Here is an 18696-nt window from a genome sequence, read left to right on the forward strand (position 1 = left end):
GGAAAAAGCCTTAAGAGTTGCCCAACGTCAAGTTCATGACTGGTCACTCTCTACTTTTGTACTCCGTTTCCCAAGTTCCAGTCCCTATTCTGGGTGATGTACCAGAAGTTATTTATAATAGGAAATGGTATATAAATTTAATTGTGTTTCAGTTGTCTTCTGTTCCATTTTTAACTGTGGTGTTGACCGTACAACTGGGCAAGATTACTTCAGTATAAATAAAGTACAGTGGATCTGAAAGCTCACCACCAAGATTAACAAATGTATATGAAATTTGTGTAATTATCGAAATTCATTTATTAAACTCCAATAGCTCCAATTTCAGTTACCAGTATTGTCTTGTAAATAAATTTATTTTTTCGTTAAATGCAATTTTGTTGGTTTGTCTTTATTTTTATGTACTGGTAAATTTTCTGAATCTAATTTTCTGCCCTTCGGTGGATATGAGTTATAGATACAGATATAGATGTACATAATCAGCTCCACCATATAAGGATTGAACAGAGAGGAGCTTTGCACATTAAGGATAATGTAGAAATTAAAAAGGTGTAAAATTAAGTAATCTAATTTAAGTTACCGACAGCCCAGCAGGATAAGGCACTTTGTGACATGAGTAGGAACCTAAGGTGTTTTGAGTCTGCAAATTAAGCTAATGAAAAGCTGTGCATATATTTTCTGTTTTCACAATGTGGAGTGCACATGCTCCCTGTAGGGACAGACAATACTGACCAAGGCTTATGCACCCACAAGGATGTGTAAGAGTACTGCTGGAACATAATCAGCTAAACTGTGCAATATACCAGCATAGAGTACCCATGAGCTTCCTGTCCAGCAAGGTACATCCTCCTAGTTCAAACATTAATTTTCTGGTTTATCTGCAGCAAAGTGGGAACATAATAATTAGGAGCAGGAATAGGTCATACGGCCCCATTAAGCCTACTCGACCTCAACTCCACTTCCCGCCCGATCTTCATATCCCTTGATTCCCCTAGAATCCAAAAACCAACAACCTCAGCCTTGAATATATGCAACGATTCAGCATCCACCGCCCTTTGGGGTAGAGAGTTCCAAAAATTCACAACCCTCTGAGTGAAGAACTGTCTCCTCACCTCAGTCTTAAATGGTCAACCCCTTATTCTGAGACCATGCTCCTAGTTCTAGACTCTACAGCCAGAGGAAACAACTTATCAGCATCTACCCTGCCACTCCTCCTCAGAATCTTGTATGTTTTAATGAGATCACCCCTCATTCTTTTAAACTCCAGAGAGTATAGGTCCAATCTACTCAATCCCTCCTCATAGGACAACCTCCTCATCCCAGGAGAATCTAGAGAACCTTTGTTGTACCCCCTCTAAGGCAAGTATATCCTTCTTCCGATAAAGGGACCAGAACTGTGCATAATACTCCAGGCGTGGTCTCACCAAAGCCTTGTAACAATTGGAGCAAGACCTCCTTACTCTTGTACTCCTACCTCCTTGCAATAAAGGCCAACATGCTATTTGCCTTCCTAATGCTATACATGCTAACTTTGTTTCCTGTACAAGGACATCTAAATCTCTCTGAATTTAATAGTTTCTCACCATTTCAAAAATATTCTGTTTTTCTATTCTTCCCACCAAAGTGAATAACCTCATATTTCCCCACATTATACTTCACCTGCCAGGGTATTGCCCACTCACTTAACCTGTCTAGATACCTTTGTAGGCTCTTTGCTTACTTTCCCACCTAACTTTGTACCGTCAGCAAACTTGCATAGATCCCTTTTTCTAAGTCATTAATATAAATTATAAATAGTTGAGGCCAAAGCACTGATCCTTGCGGCACCCCACAAGTTACAGCCTGCCAACCTGAAGACCTGTTTATCCCTACTCTCTTATTTGCTGTCCGTTAACCAATCCTCTATCCATGCTAATATATTAGTCCCAACCCCACGATCCCTTATCTTGCGTCACAACCTTTTATGTGGTACCTTTGGAAATGCCGTTTGGAAATCAAAATATACTAAATACACTGGTTCCCCTTTCTCTATCCCGCTAGTTATATCTTCAACAACCTCTAATAACTTTATTAAACACAATTTCCCTTTCATAAAACCACGTTGACTCTGCCTCATCATATTATGATTTTCTAAGTGCCATGTTACCACTTCCTTAATAATGGATTCCAGCATTTTCCTGACAACTGATATCAGGCTAACTGGCCTGTAGTTCCCTGTTTTCTCTCGCCCTCTTTTCTTGAATAACAGGGTTACATTCGCTATTTCCAATCCGCTGGGATCCTTCTAGACTCTTAAGGAATTTTGGAAGCTCACAACGAATGCATCCACTATCTCTGCAGCCACCTGTTCTAGAACCTGAATATGTAGGCCACCAGATCCAGGGTATTTGTCAGCTTTTAGTCCCATTTAGTTTCTTGAGTACTTTTTCTCTACTGATCTTAATTATTTTAAGTTCCTTGCTCTCATTAGCCCCTTGGTTCTTCTTGAGTTTTGGTATGCTTTTTGTGTCTTCTACTGTGAAGAAAGATACAAAATATTTAAAGTCTCTGCCATTTCTTTATTCCCCTTATGAATTTCTCCTGTCTCACCCTTTAAGGCCCAAGGCTTACTTTTGCTACTCTTTCTTTTTACATACTTGTAGAAGCTCTTGCAATCTGTTTCTATATTTCTTGCTAGTTTATTCTCATTCTATTTTCTCCCTTTTTAATAATTTTTTGGTCATTCTTTGCTGATTTCTAAAGCTTTCCCACTCTTCAGGCTTATGACTATTTTCTCGCAACATTATAAGCCACTTCTTTTAATATAATACTATTCTTAATTCTTTAGTTAGCCACGGATGGATCACTTTTCCCCTGGAGTTTTTAATTTCTCAATTGAATTTATATCCATTGAGGAATTTTGGAACAGGTGTGTTATCTTGAAGCCATCTTGGCTAAAGGAATCTTGCTTATCTAAGGATAGTCACTAGTTGGTCATTACACAACTGACAACCATGGGTTTGAGCCCTCCCCAGGTGGACAGAAAGTACCAGGCGAGACATGGTGAGCAGCACAACTCGTCAAGAAATGAGAGCTTGCATTGCCACCAATTTTCCTGTCTATCATAAGCACACAGCAAATCCTGTTGAATGATAGTTTCACCAGTTGGTGGCCCAGAATTTCATCAGGAGCTGCTTCCCTTTTTTGCCAGCCAAGAATGGATATATGCGTGCCTGTTTTCATACTCTCTCTCCAGGTCATGCTCTCCAACCAGAATGATGAAATAATAAAGGTATGTTAAGACAATGTTATAATTAAGGCCAACTTCAACCAACTCCACTTGATGTAATATAAAATGGGAATTCCTTAATGGAAGTAATATAACTGAGTTAGAACTAGTGAATTTGGTACAAGATTACTTTTTGATCTAGTACATTGGGAGATTCTAGTAAGTGTAATTTGCATATGAATCTGGTTCTTACAAATGATCAAGATAGCACCCATAATAAAGTACTGCAATTTCCAGGGAATAATTACTTCATAAATTTGAGATGGTTTGGCAATCTGTACCAGTGAAGACTTGGATGATTTAAAAAAAAAAAGGCAAACTAAAGGAAAGCTATACAAATGAATAGTCAGTTAAATTATCTTCTCCAGGAAATTTACTCTTACCTCTAAATTTCACTGCCTCTTTGGGTTTGACTTCTTTCTTCCTTCTATCTGCTCTTTTCACCATCATGATAGTGAGAGCTCATTAATTTTACCTTCACTTATGCTTGTGGTGCTCTTGTATGTCTAATGTCCTTCAATTCCGAGTACCTCTGTTGTCTCAGACAAACTGCCCCCTGAAACCCATCTACCCTCACCTTAAACGGCAAATGCGAGAAGCTCATGGATTTCTTCATACTGAAGAATATCAAAACCATCTGTGCAGCTGCCTTCACTGCTTAGGAAAACAGAGAGGACATGAAAATATATTGGCAAGTAAAATCAAGGAAAACCCAAAGATGTTTTATAAATACATAAAGAGCAAGAGGATTACTGAAGAAAGAGCAGGGCCTACCCTGGAAGACGTGGGTATGGTTCTTAATGAATACTATGCGCCCGTCTTCACAAGAGAGGGATGATGCAGGCACTGTAGTTAAGGAGGAGAAGTGTGAAATATTAGATGAGATAAACATAGTGAAAGAGGAAATATTAAGGGGTTAAGCATGTTTGAAAGTAGATAAATTGCCTGTCCTGGATGAAATTTATCCCAGGCTGTTATATGAGAAGCAACAAAGGAAATAGTGGAGGTTCTGGCCATCATTTTCTAATCCTCTCTGGCTACAGATGTGATGCTGGAGTATTGGAGGATTGCTAACATTGTACAGTTGTTTAAAAGGGAGAAAGAGATAGACCAAGTAATTACAGGCCAGTCAGCCTAACCTCAGTGGTGGGCAAATTATTGAAAAAAAAATTGAGGGACAGTATTGATGGTCATTTAGAAAGGCACAGATTAATCAAGGATTTGTTGAGGGAAGATCGTGTCTGACTGACTTGATTTAGTTTTTTGAGGAGGTAACAAGAAGGATCGATGAGGGTAGCAGATTTGATGTAGTCTGCATGGATTTTAGCAAGGCTTTTGACAAGATCCCACATAGCAAACTGGTCAGAAAAGTAAAAGCCCATGGGACCCAAGGGGAAGTGGCAAATTGGATCCAAAATTGACTCGGTGGCAGGAAGCAACGGGTAATGGTCGATGGGTGTTTTTGTGACTGGAAAGCTGTTTCCATTGGGGTTCTGCAGGGTTCAGTACCAAGTCCCTTGCTCTGGATGGTATATACCAATGATTTAGACATAATTGTAGTTTGCAGATGATGCAAAAATTGTCTGCGTGGTTCATGGTGAGGAAGAAAGCTGACTGGTCAGGTGGGCAGAAAAGTTGCAAATGAAATTCAATCAGAAGTATGAGGTAATGATTTCGGGAGGGCTACCAAGGCAAGGGAATACATAATAAATGGTAGGATACTGAGAAATGTAGAGGAACAGCGGGACCTTGGGAGCGCATATCTATGGATCCCTGAAGGTAGCAGGTGATTGAGAAGGCATACGGGATACATTCCTTTATTAGCCGAGCCATAGAATAAAAGAGCAGGGCGGTTAAGCTTGAACTGCATAAAAGACTAGTTTGGCCGCAGCTAGAGTGCTGCGTACAGTGCTGAAAGATGTGATTGCACTTGAGGGGATACAGAGGAGATTTCAGAGGATGTTGCCAGGACTGGAAAATTTTAGCTATGAGGAAAGATGGGAAAGGCTTGGTTTATTTCCTTTGGAACTGAGGAGGTTGACGGGAGACTTAATTAAGGTGTATAAATTTATGAGGGGCCTGGATAGAGTGGATAGGAAGAATCTTTTTTCCTTAGCCAAGAGGTCAATAACCAGGGGGCTTAGATTTAAAGTAATTGGGAGAAGGATTAGAGGGGAGTTGAGAATTTCTTTTTCTCCCAGAGGGTGGTGGGGGCCTGGAACTCGCTGCCTGAAGGGGAGATAAATGGGTTTAAAAAATACTGCATTATGCACTGGAAGTGCCGCAACCTACAGGGCTCTGGACCAAGAGCTGTGGGAAGCGTGGATAGCTCTTTTATGGCTGGCACAGACGCAATGGGCCGAATGGCCGCCTCCTGCGTTTTACATTTCTGATTCTTGTCTTCTGTCACAACATTTCTCCTCTTTCCTGCTCACTCTAATCCTCTATCGTCACCGTTTTCCATTTTCTCCTCTATCTCACCCCTCACCCTTTTCAAACTCAGCTCATCCATGAAATCTATCACTTGCTCACTCAATCCCTTCCCTACTCAAATATTGCTCATTCAACTATCTTCCAGCTCCCACGCTTGGAGATATTGTCAATGATTCCTTTTCCTCTGGCAGTATCTCCCAACTCTTTAAAAAAAAAATACTGTCATCATGCCTCTCTTTATTTACAACAACAAACCTACTCTTGACCCATGGGTCTGTTCTAATTATTGCCACATCTCCAACTTTCCTGTTCTCTCCCTGGTCCTTCAACACGCTTTCACCTTCTAGTTCTGTGCCTGTCTCTCAAAACTTCAATTGAGCTGCTCCAATCTGGCTTCTACATAGAATTACATAGAATATACAGCATAGAAGCAGGCCCAACCAGTCCATGCCGGTGTTTATGCTCCACTTAAGCCTGCTCTCGTCCTTCCTCATCTAACTCTTATCAGCATAACTCTTTATTCCCTTCTCCCTCATGTGCCTACATGCCTCCCCTTAAATGCATCAATACTATTTGCCTCCCCTTAAATGCATCAATACTACTTGCCCCAATCACCCTCTGTGGTAGTGATTTCCACATTTACATCATTCTCTGGGTAAAGAAGTTTAGTCTGAATTCCTTGTTTGGTTTCTTGGTGACTATCTTATATAGATGGCCTCTAGTTGTGTTCTTCCCCACAAGTGGAATCACACTGTCTGCTCTATCAAAACCTTTGTTAATTTTAAAGACCTCTATTAGGTCACCCCTTGGCCATCTCATTTCAAGAGAAGAGACCTAGCCAGCTCATCCTTTCCTGATGGGTATAACCGTGCATTTCTGGTATCATCCTTATAAATCTTTTTTGCATCCTCTCCAGTGCCTCTATATCCTTTTTATAATATGGCGGCCAGAACTGTACACAGTACTCCCAAGTGTGGTCTAACCAAGGTTCGATGCAAGTTTAGCATAACTTCTGCTTTTCAATTCCATCCCTCTAGAAATAAATCCTAGTGCTTGTTTTTTTTATAACCTTATTAACCTGTGTTGCTACTTTTCGCGATTTGTGTATTTGTCCCAGATCCCTTTGCTTCTCTACCTCATTGAATTTCTTTTGCATGTAAAGATGACCTAATTTTTCTTGCCAAAATGTAATACCATAGGCTTACCTATATTGCAATTCACTCATGCCCATTCTGCAAGTTTATTAATGTTGTCTTTATAATTTGTTGCCGTCCTCCTCAATATTAACTCTTGCTCCCCCTCCCCTCCACCCAAATTTGGTGTCATCTGCAAATTTAGAAATTGTGTTTTTTTTATTCCAAAATCTAAATTGTGAGCAACAGTGTTCCTAGCACTGATCCTTGGGGGACCCCACTTCCCACTTTTTGCCACTCTGAATCACTGCCCTTTACCCCTACTATGCTTTCTGTTTTGCAGCCAGCTAGCTATCCATTCTGCTACTTATTTAATTTTTCTCTGTTACATTGCCAAAGGTCTGTCCAGCAAGTAAATTAAACATTTAACTTTGGGTTGAAGTCATTTCCCAAAATAATTACCTGGCTACCTTGTATTGCATTTCTTGTGTCTGTTTAGAGCAAATGCAGCCAAAGGGTTATTTGGTGTCACCTGTAGTTTGATGGAATTATCTAAAGGTTTCTGTCCGACTGAAATCTATTTGAGGAGCTTTCCTTTCGGTGCAAGAAACCCACTATCTGTTGTTGAATTGTACCCGGTTATATGTTCTATCAGTGATTCCTTATGGACTAATTAAATCACATACAGCATGATGGATGCTGACCATTTCCCAATTAAAGACCATCCTTAAATTTTTCCCACTGGCATTAAAATATTATGCTAATTACCGCAGTGGGTCTGGTGCTCATAGAATTTGCCAATGCAAGAGCTGGACCTCGGGAAGATATTTTATTGAAACCTGGAATATCATACAGTTCTGCCTTTGTAGGAAAACTTAGCACATGTCCAGTTGAACTGTGAATTGCCTATTAAATATTGCCAACTTTGGTCAAGTCACATTTTTTTTCCCCCAAAGGTGGCAAATAAATTTGAATTCTGTTGTTCTGCCCCTTGTAGCTGGTCATTTTATATTAACCCCTCCATCTAGCAATCTCTTAAAAGGTAATCATTGCCGTTTCTTGTTTGTAGCTTCTCTAGTTATAAGTTACTTATATTGTGGAACAAATGTTTGTGAGAAATTGTATTGCAATGTGGACAGGTACAGATTGTGAAGTTGGGCACACCAGAACATTTCAGAAGCCTATCCCTTGCCAGAGATGTATTCCTCAGAATGTTCCTATGTTCTGTGACATCAGCTCAGGCATAGTTGTCAAATTTGCAGACTTGTGTGCAATTTGGTGCTTCTTGATGAGCTCTCAAATCATCTGAGATTTGATACGAGTTTGCAAAATGTGAAAACGTTTTTAAACTGTGCTACCATGGAGCACACCAATGATGAGTATGGCCTCCTCAGACCGTTGTATTCTAACTAGGGTTTCCTGTAGGATAAGATCACCTTGACAGGAGATAAGAATGCTTGTTCAAACAATTTGGAGAGTTCGTCTTGGTCCTAATTTCCTCTTGGAAAACTGCTGAACACTGGTGAGATTCCCATTCCATATAATGGATTTGGGAAATTATCCCAGTGCCACTCTTCACCACCCTTTCTTTCATGCTGACACTGCTCCATCATTGTTAAATATTATGAGCTTCTTGCCCTTCCTATACATGCCACTTTATGATCCACTTCCCTGTCAGATGCAATAGTCACTTCTAATAACTGATTTCTATCAAATGTCTGGTTTCCCATATCAAATTTGATCTATTTACTGTTGGGGCAACCCTTTGGGATACATGTTACAAGGCTCCTACAACTCCCCTTATTAACATAGAAACATAGAAATTTATAGCGCAGAAGGAGACTATTTCGGCCCATCGTGTCCACGCCGGCTGACAAAGAGCCACACGGCCCTTGGTCAGCAGCCCTGAAGGTTACATATAAACCTATGAACAATAACAAAGACAAAGAGCACCCAGCCCAACCAGTCCGTCTCTCACAAGTGCGACACCCCTTATACTGAAACATCCTACATTCTACACTCCACCCCAACTGGAGCCATATGATCTCCTGGGAGAGGCAAAAACCAGATGAAAAACCCAGGCCAATTTAGGGAGAAAAAAATCTGGGGAAATTTCTCTCCGACCCATCCAGACGATCGAACCTAGTCGAGGAGATCACCCTGGCCATATTCAATTCCCTGCAGTACTTACCATTTATACTGCGTCGGCCAACAAAAGGTCATCCAGTCTAATCCCAATTATCAGCTCTAGGTCTGTAACCCTGCAGGTTACGGCACTTTAAGTGCCCATCCAACCATCTCTTAAAAGTGGTGAGAGTTTCTCCATCCACCACTCTTCCAGGCAGCGAGTTCCAGATCCCCACAACCCTCTGCGTAAAGAAGCCCCCCTCAAATCCCCTCTAAACCTTCCACTACCCACCTTAAAACTATGCCCTCTCTTAATAGACTCTTCCAGCAAGGGAAATAGGCCCTTACCATTCACCATGTCCAGGCCTCTCAATATTTTGTCCACCTCAATGAGGTCTCCTCTCAACTTCCTCTGTTCCAATGAGAACAAACACAGCCTATCCATTCTGTCCTCATAACTAAGATTTTCCATTCCAGGCAACATCCTAGTAAATCTCCTCTGCACCCTCTCCAGTGCAATCACGTCCTTCCTATAATACGGTGACCAGAACTGCACGCAGTACTCCAGCTGTGGCCTAACCAAAGTATTATACAATTTAAGCATGACCTCCCTGCTCTTGTATTCTATGCCTTGGCCAATAAAGGCAAGCATTACATATGCCTTCTTAACCACCTTATCCACCTGGCCTGCTACTTTCAGGGATCTGTGGACAAGCACTCCAAGGTCCCTTTGTTCATCTACCCTAAGTGGCCTACCGCTTAATGTGTATACCCTTTCCTTATTAGTCCTCCCAAAGTGCATCACCTCACACTTCTCTGAATTAAATTCCACTTGCCACTGCTCTGCCCACCTGACCAGTAGATTGATATCCTCCTGCAACCCATGACTTTCTTCTTCATCAATCACACAGCCAATTTTAGTGTCGTCTGCAAACTTCTTAATCATGCCCCCTATATTCAAATCTAAATTGTTGAAAAAAAACGCAAAAAGCAAGGATCCCAGTACTGAGCCCTGCGAAACCCCAATGGAAACATCCTTCCAGTCACAAAAACATCCATCAACCATTACCTGTTGCTTCCTACCGCCAAGCCAATTTTGGATCCAACTTGTTACTTTGCACTGGATCCCATGGGCTTTAACCTTCTTGACCAGTCTACCATGTGGTACCTTATCAAAAGCTTTGTTAAAGTCCATATATACTACATCATACGCATTACCCTCATCGACCCTCTTAGTTACCTCCTCAAAAAATTCAACCAGGCTAGTCAAACACAATCTTCCCTTAACAAATCCGTGCTGACTGACCCTTTCCAAATATAGATTTATCCTGTCTTTCAGGATTTTTTACAATAATTTTCCCACTACTGAGGTTAGGCTGACTGGTCTGTAACTACTCGGCCTATCCCTTTCTCCTTTCTTAAACAAGGGTACTACATTAGCAGTACTCCAATCCTCCGGCATCATGCCCAAATCCAAAGAGGACTGAAAAATGATGGTCAAGGCCTCTGCTATTTCCTTTTACTTCGCTCAACAGCCTGGGATACATTTCAACCGGGCTTGGGGTCTTAACTGCTTTCAAAGCTGCTAAACCCCTTAATACTTCCTCGCTCACTATATTTATTGAATCCAGAATATCTCACACCTCCTTGATAGCAGTATCTGCATTGCCCCTTTGCTATGTGAAAACAGATACAAAGTATTCGTTAAGCATCTTACCAACATCTTCCGTCTCCACACAAAGATTGCCCTCATGGTCTCTAATAGACCCTACCCTTTCTTTAGTTACCCTCTTACTCTTAATATATTTATAGAGCATCTTAGGGTTTTCCTTAATTTTACTAGCCAATAATTTCTCGTGCTCTCTCTTTGCATTCCTAATATCCTTTTTAATATTGCCTCTTAACTTTCTATATTCCTCAAGATTCTATAGTATTTAGCCGTTGGTATATGACAAGCTTCCCTTTTTTTCTTTATCCTCCCCTGTAAGTCCCTAGATATCCAGGGAGCTCTAGAATTATTATTCCCAACCTTTTTCTTTAGGGGCCCATTTTTGGCCTACGCCTTCCGGATCTCCTCCTTGAATGCCTCCCACTGTTTTGACACTCATTTACCCACAAGGAGCTGTTTCCAGTCCACTATGGCCAAATCACTCCTTAACTTAGCAAAATTAGCTTTTCCCCAATTTGGGACTTTTATTTCAGGCCTAGTCTTGTCCTTATCCATAACCAACTTGAATCTGACTGAATTATGGTCACTGGCACCCAAGTGCTCTCCCACTAATACCCCTTCAACCTGCCCAGCTTCATTCCCCAAAACTAAATCCAAGAACGCCCCTCTCGTGTTGAGCTAGCTACATACTGACTAAAAAAGTTCTCTTGAATGCATTTCAAGAATTCTGCACCCTCTATACCCATCACATGAAATTTGTCCCAATCAATATTTGGATAATTAAAATCCCCTGCTATTACTACCCTATGGTTTTTGGACTTCACAGCAATTTGCCTAAATATTTGCTCTTCTATCTTCCTCCCACTGTTTGGGGATCTATAATACTCGCCCAGAAGTGTGGTCATCCCTTTTTTATTTTTCAATTCGACCCATATGGCCTTATTTGCTGATCCTTCTAACATATCATCCCTCCTCACCACTGTAATAGTTTATTAAAATCAGTACCGCGACCCCCCCCCCCCCCGCTTTTTTTTTTTACCCCCCTCTCTATCCTGTCTAAAGATCCGATAACCAGGAATATTGTTCTGCCAAACCTGCCCCTCTTTCAGCCATGTCTCTGTAATGGCTATAATGTTATACTCCCAAGTGTCTCCCTGTGCTCTTAGCTCATCCACCTTATTTGCTATACTCCTTGCATTAAACTATATACCATTTAGCATAGGAAGACCTCTGCTTGCTACTTACTAAGCCTTGTTTCCTCTGTCTAACAGATTTGCTTTCTATAGATTCTTACTTTATTTCCTTCCTTCTTGAATTTGTTCTCAGGTTCCCATCCCCCTGCCAAGCGAGTTTAAACTCTCCCCAACAGCACTAGCAAAACTCCCCGTGAGGATATTGGTCCCGGCGCTGTTGAGGTGCAACCCATCCGGTTGTACAGGTCCCATCTCCCCCAGAAGCGGTCTCGATGCCTCAAGAATTTAAAGCTCTCCCTCCTACCCAGCTTTCCAGCTACGTGTTCATCCTCTATCCTTTTATTGTACTCATTAGCACATGGCACCGGTAGTAACCCGGAGATTACTACCTTTGAGGTACTACCCTTTAATTTTCTTCCTAGCTCCCTGAATTCTGCCTGTAGGACCTCATCCCTCATTTTACCTATGTCGTTGGTCCTAATATAGACCACGGCTGCAAGCTGTTTACCCGCGCCCCCTCCCAGGATGCCCTGCGTCCACTCTGACATCCTTGACCCTGGCACCAAGGAGGCACAAAACCATTCGGGAATCACGTCGAAAGCCGCAGAAACGTCTGTTCCCCTAACTATAAAATCCCCTATCACTAGAGCTCTCTTATTCTTCGTCCCTCCCCCCCGTACAGCTGAGCCACCCATGGTGCCTTGGATTAGGCTCTGGCTGCACTCTCCAGACGCACCATCGTCCTTACCAATACTCAGAAGTGAATATCGGTTTGAAAGCAAGATGGACTCCTGGGTGGGGGGAGGTTAGAGAACCCCTGCATTACCTGCCTAGCATACTTACTATATCTGGTAGTCACCCACTTCCCCTCTACGTGCATGCCTTTAAGCTGCGGGGTGACCACCTCCTGAAACGTGCTATCCACGTAGCGTTCAGCCTTGCGGATGCACTGTATTGACTCTACCCGCTGCTCTAGCTCCAAAATGCGGAGCTTGAGTAGTTGAAGCTGGAGACACCTCCTGCACACAGGTTTGTCAAGGCTGCGCGAAGCGTCCAGGACTTCCCACATGCCGCAGGATGTGCATTCCGCGAGACTGAGCTGCCCTGCCATCCCTCTAGTTAGACTTATCGAGTTTAAAATCTAATTAAAAAAGAAAGAGAGAAAAGAGAGGTACTTACCAACTCACCTCACCGACCTCTGTGGCCTCCTGAACTCACCGACCTCTCTGGCTTCCTGGCCTCCCGAACTCACCGACCTCGACTCCTGGCCTCCCGGACTCTGGCCAGGCTCTGCGTCCTCCCGCCGTCCTCCCGCTGGGCTCTGCGTCCTCCCGCCGGGAGAATTATATCACCAGTGCTACTATGGTATTATCAGAGGAGAGTCCGATATATGCTGCTGCTTAGCAGTTGGGACATTGATGTTCTCTCGCGTCCCCATCCCCGCTTCTCCTCTCGCTTGCTCTCTTTCTCTTCTCTCCTCCTTTTTCTCGTTCGCTCTTGCGCTCTCTGGCCTTCGCCCTCTCTGGCCTTCGCCCTCTCTGGCCCTCGCCCTCGTCTTCGCCCTATCTGGCCCTCGTCTTCGCCCTCTCTGGCCCTCGCCCTCGTCTTCGCCCTCTCTGGCCCTCGCCCTCGCCCTCGCTGCCGGCCGCCGCCTCCCGCCCTCGTCCTTGCCTTAGCCGGCTCCCGCCCGCTCCGGCTCCTTTTTGCGCCATGGAAGGGAGCCACTAACGACTCGGGCTTCATTTTCAGATGGCATGTACAGTATAAATGCAGCCTGTAGCCCTCAGCGGCTTACTTCCCACGCATTTTGCTTCACCATTCTCCATTGATCCATCACATCATCTACCTCTTTGGCATTCCAAAAACACACTGCTTCTTACCTGGAGCTCACTCTTATTGCTTTCCCTCCTTTATTGAGGTATCTGTTCAACCTTTATATCCTCACTCTTCAGTCCACTTTTGCCGTAACATTTAATCTATCACTTTTATCTCCGATTCAACCACTTGCCTGCTTTCCTTCTTTAGGGTTGGAAGCTTGAGGCAACCTCGCCTCTACCCAACTCTCATGATGTCCCATTGTCTCATGATTCACATATTGCCCCTTCTTACCTCCCTCAGCTTCTGCACTGAGCAACTCCTTATACTCTGATTTCAATCTCCATTTCAGCTACCCTTGGCCCCCTTATGATTTCACTGACTTCGCTAAACCTCTCCCTCCATGTGAACTCTCCTACCCGCATTTGTGGTCACTCCCTCAACTTTGCATCTCACTTAACTGCTCTACTCCCATGGTCTTGATCACAGACAAGGCATCCTCAACTACTTTCTTGTATCTATCACCACCCACACCCCCACTGCATCCATCACTGCAAAATATCTCTCACTCATTGGCATTTTCACGCTCCCAACTGCATATCCTTTGGCCTTCCAAGGGGTGCAGACTTGAGCATATCTAGTGTACAACTGGTTTAGCCATCCATCAACAGATCTGGCTGGGCCATATCAAACGCTATTGGTCTTACTCTCCCCTGCCAAGACTTCTCGGTACTCTTTAAGATCATCTTTCTTTTCTTTACTACCAACCATCTCCATCAGCCCCTCCACCCTGCCCATACCCTTGAAGTTTGAGGAGCTCATGGACGACATTGTCACTAAGAATGAGACCATCTGTTCAGCTGCCTCTGTTGCTTTCCCTCACTCCCCACCCCCTTGCCGGCTCCCCTATGTTCTAGGCCTGATCCTGCATCTTTGGCTGGTATATCTCCTACCACTCCATGCCCACTAAACTGCTGACCATCCAACTCTCCTTCCCGGCCCCCATGCTAGCTAATATTGTAAATCATTCCCACTCCTCCAAAGTATATGTCATTAGCACTCTCCTTGAACAAGTTGTTGCATCCAAAATCTATGTCCCTCTTTCCCGCAACTTGAATCTCCCCAGCAGGGTTTTGCAATTGCCTTTGTTGCCTGCCACAAACTCCGTACTCTCACCACTAGTTCATCTCCCTGCCCGGCCACTGTCTCTGCTCCCGACCGTAACTTCGCTGTTCTATTCTGCCCCAAGCTGAGCTTACAGCTCCATATCTTCTTCATCCAAGACTGCCTACTTACATTTCCTTAACATTGCCCGCCTGCACCCCTGTTTCAACCCACCTGCTGCTAAATGATCTGTTCCGTGCCTTGTTACCCTTCAGACTCTATTATTCCAATGCTCTCCAGGCCAACCACCCATCCTCCATGCTCTAAACTTCAGCACATCCAAAACTCTGGTCCCAGTATTTTGTCTGATACCATGTCCCGCTCACCCATCATTCTTGTCCTCGGTGACCTACATTGGGTCCTATTTGTCTAATTTAACATTGATTTTGTTTCTAAATCCTTATAGCTTAATCCATCCTTATCTTTTTAACCTCCTCAAGCCCTGAAGTCCCCTCTGAACTCTCTGTTCCTCTGACGCCAACTTATGCATTGCTCCCTCCCATCACCCCATCTTCATCAGCCTGATTCCACGCTTTGGAATTTCCTCCCTAAACCCCCTGCCTCTCTGCCGCCGCCTTGTCCTTGAAGTCTTTCCTTAAAACCCCTCCTATTGACACACTTTAAGTTGCCCCTTTTCACATTTCGTTTGGCTTAGCATTTTGGCTCTGAAACACGGGCCGATTTTTGGTGCTAATGCTATATAATTGCAAGTTGTTGTTTGTGAGTTGGTTAATAACCATTTGGTGCATAATCTCCTTATTACATCTCAAAACACTGCATATACAGTTAATTAGTTTGAAATGCAGTGATTACTGTTATGTAGGCAAATGTGGAAGTAATTTTTCACATTGAAAGATCCCACATAGACAAATAGAATGTGACCAAGTTAATCTGTTTTTGATGGTGTTGGTCTGTAGCAACAATATTGAGACAAAACTGGAGTTTGCTGACTTCATTACTGTTAATTTTTTAATAATTTTTTCCCCGTAGAATGCTGCCTTTTTATATGGCCTTGGTATTGTCTACTTCCATTATAATGCATTTCAATGGTGAGTAAAATATTTATTGTGGTTCTTAGTTGCAAATTAGTATATACAGTAAGATAAAAAAATCTTCAAATTAATTAAATCCATTTATTTGTGGCAATGTATTTGAATCAAATTTCAGTCCTATTTGTTTTAGTGTGACATTTCTTTGCAGAAACTGTTTTGCTGCTGGCTTTGGTTACATAGCATGTAAAATGAGCTAAATGGAGTTTCCAGTCTACTTGTAATTCAAGTTAAAAAAAAAAAATGTGGGTATCTTATATTGGAGTGACTATTTGTTGTAACACTCGCTTCTGTGCATAAGTCAGGACAAATAGTCACTGACTCTGCCCCCCCCCCGCCCAAAGCACAATTTATACTAACCCTTTTCTGCTCATGCATCACCCTCCCGGCAATACCCGATCTGGAACCGGTCCTGGACAGCACGTTGCAGCTCTGAGTCTCGGCGGCAGTTTGAGTGAAGCGTGTGGACGGGGGGAGGAAGAAAGAAGAGAGAGAGAGGGGGCGGTAGAGGAGGGAAAAGCGGGGCGAGAGAGAGAAGTGGGGAGAGGCGAGGCCAGGAGCAGTTCATTTGAGTGAAGAGGCACCGTAGGGTGGGTGGGGGATGGGAGCGAGAGAGACACTGGAGGAGGGAGAGAGAGAGAGACTGGGGGGGGGGGGAGGGGAGGGGAGGGGAGAGAGAGAGAGAGAGAGAGAGTGAGAGTGAGCGAGGGGGATGGGGAGAAAGAAAAAGAAGGGGGGGTGGGGGAAAGAGAGAGACACAGATGGGGGGAGAAAGAAAAAGAGAGGGGTGGGGGTGGGGGAAAGAGAGAGAGACACAGATGGGGAGAGAAAGAGAGAGACACAGATGGGGAGAGAAAGAGAGAGACACAGATGGGGAGAGAAAGAGAGAGACACAGATGGGGAGAGAAAGAGAGAGACACAGATGGGGAGAGAAAGAGAGAGACACAGATGGGGAGAGAAAGAGAGAGACACAGATGGGGGGAGAAAGAGAGAGACACAGATGGGGGGGAGAAAGAGAGAGACACAGAGAGAGAGAGAGAGAGAGATGGGGCGGGGGGGAGAGACGGACAAGGTGGGGGGGAAGAGAGAGAGAGAGAGAGAGAGACGGGATGGGGGGAGAGAGAAAGAGACGGGATGGGGGGAGAGAGAGAGAGACAGGATGGGGGGAGAGAGAGAGAGACGGGATGGGGGGAGAGAGAGAGAGAGAGACGGGATGGGGGGAGAGAGAGAGAGAGAGAGAGAGACGGGATGGGGGGAGAGAGAGAGAGAGAGAGAGAGAGAGAGAGACGGGGTGGGGGGAGAGAGAGAGAGACGGGGTGGGGGGAGAGAGAGAGAGACTGGGTGGGGGGAGAGAGAGAGAGACGGGGTGGGGGGAGAGAGAGAGAGACGGGGTGGGGGGAGAGAGAGAGAGAGAGAGACGGGATGGGGGGAGAGAGAGAGAGAGAGACGGGATGGGGGGAGAGAGAGAGAGAGAGACGGGATGGGGGGAGAGAGAGAGAGAGAGACGGGATGGGGGGAGAGAGAGAGAGAGAGACGGGATGGGGGGAGAGAGAGAGAGAGAGAGAGAGAGAGAGAGAGACGGGATGGGGGGAGAGAGAGAGAGAGAGAGAGAGAGAGACGGGATGGGGAGAGAGAGAGAGAGAGAGAGAGACGGGATGGGGGGAGAGAGAGAGAGAGAGAGACGGGATGGGGGGAGAGAGAGAGAGACGGGATGGGGGGAGAGAGAGAGAGACGGGATGGGGGGAGAGAGAGAGAGACGGGATGGGGGGAGAGAGAGAGAGAGAGAGAGACGGGATGGGGGGAGAGAGAGAGAGAGAGAGACGGGGTGGGGGGAGAGAGAGAGAGACGGGGTGGGGGGAGAGAGAGAGAGACGGGGTGGGGGGAGAGAGAGAGAGACGGGGTGGGGGGAGAGAGAGAGAGACGGGGTGGGGGGAGAGAGAGAGACGGGGTGGGGGGAGAGAGAGAGAGACGGGGTGGGGGGAGAGAGAGAGAGACGGGGTGGGGGGAGAGAGAGAGAGACGGGGTGGGGGGAGAGAGAGAGAGAGAGACGGGGTGGGGGGTGAAAGAAAGAGAGACGGGGTGGGGGGAGAGAGGGAGGGAGAGAGAGAGAGAGAGAGACGGGGTGGGGGGGGGAAAGAGAGAGAGAAAGAGACGGGGTGGGGGTGGGGGAAGAGAGAGAGATGCGGTTGGGGGGGGGAGAGAGAGACGCGGTTGGGGGGGGAAGAGAGAGAGAGAGAGATGCGGTTGGGGGGGGGAGAGAGAGAGATGCGGTTGGGGGGGGGGGAGAGAGAGAGACGGGGTAGGGGGTGGGAGAGAGAGACGGGGTAGGGGGTGGGAGAGAGAGACGGGGTAGGGGGTGGGAGAGAGAGACGGGGTAGGGGGTGGGAGAGAGAGACGGGGTAGGGGGTGGGAGAGAGAGACGGGGTAGGGGGTGGGAGAGAGAGACGGGGTAGGGGGTGGGAGAGAGAGACGGGGTAGGGGGTGGGAGAGAGAGACGGGGTAGGGGGTGGGAGAGAGCGACGGGGTAGGGGGTGGGAGAGAGAGACGGGGTAGGGGGTGGGAGAGAGAGACGGGGTAGGGGGTGGGAGAGAGAGACGGGGTGGGGGGGGGAAGAGAGAGACGGGGTGGGAGGGGAGAGAGAGACGGGGTGGGGGGGGGAGATAGAGACGTGGTGGGGGGGGGAGAGAGAGAGAGATACGGGGTGGGGGGGGAGAGAGAGAGAGAGAGAGACGGGGTGGGGGGGAGAGAGAAAGAGAAAGACGGGGTGGGAGAGAGAGAGAGAAACGGAGTGGGGGGAGAGAGAGAGAGAGTGGGGGGGGGGAAGAGAGAGAGACTGGGTGGGGGAAGA

General features: G+C 45.5%; 1 protein-coding gene across 2 annotated transcripts in view; it reads left to right on the plus strand.

Moving 5' to 3' along the window:
* The window catches only part of kdm6a (lysine (K)-specific demethylase 6A), a 424338-nt gene that overhangs the window by 113720 nt on the left and 291922 nt on the right, over nt 1-18696 (plus strand). For both annotated transcript variants that reach the window (XM_070893443.1, XM_070893444.1), the window contains one exon: nt 15790-15848. In XM_070893443.1, the coding sequence (XP_070749544.1) occupies nt 15790-15848 (59 nt within the window). The remainder of the gene's footprint in view (nt 1-15789; nt 15849-18696) is intronic.

The sequence above is a fragment of the Pristiophorus japonicus genome, chromosome 11 (assembly GCF_044704955.1).
Source record: "Pristiophorus japonicus isolate sPriJap1 chromosome 11, sPriJap1.hap1, whole genome shotgun sequence".
NCBI lineage: Eukaryota > Metazoa > Chordata > Chondrichthyes > Pristiophoridae > Pristiophorus > Pristiophorus japonicus.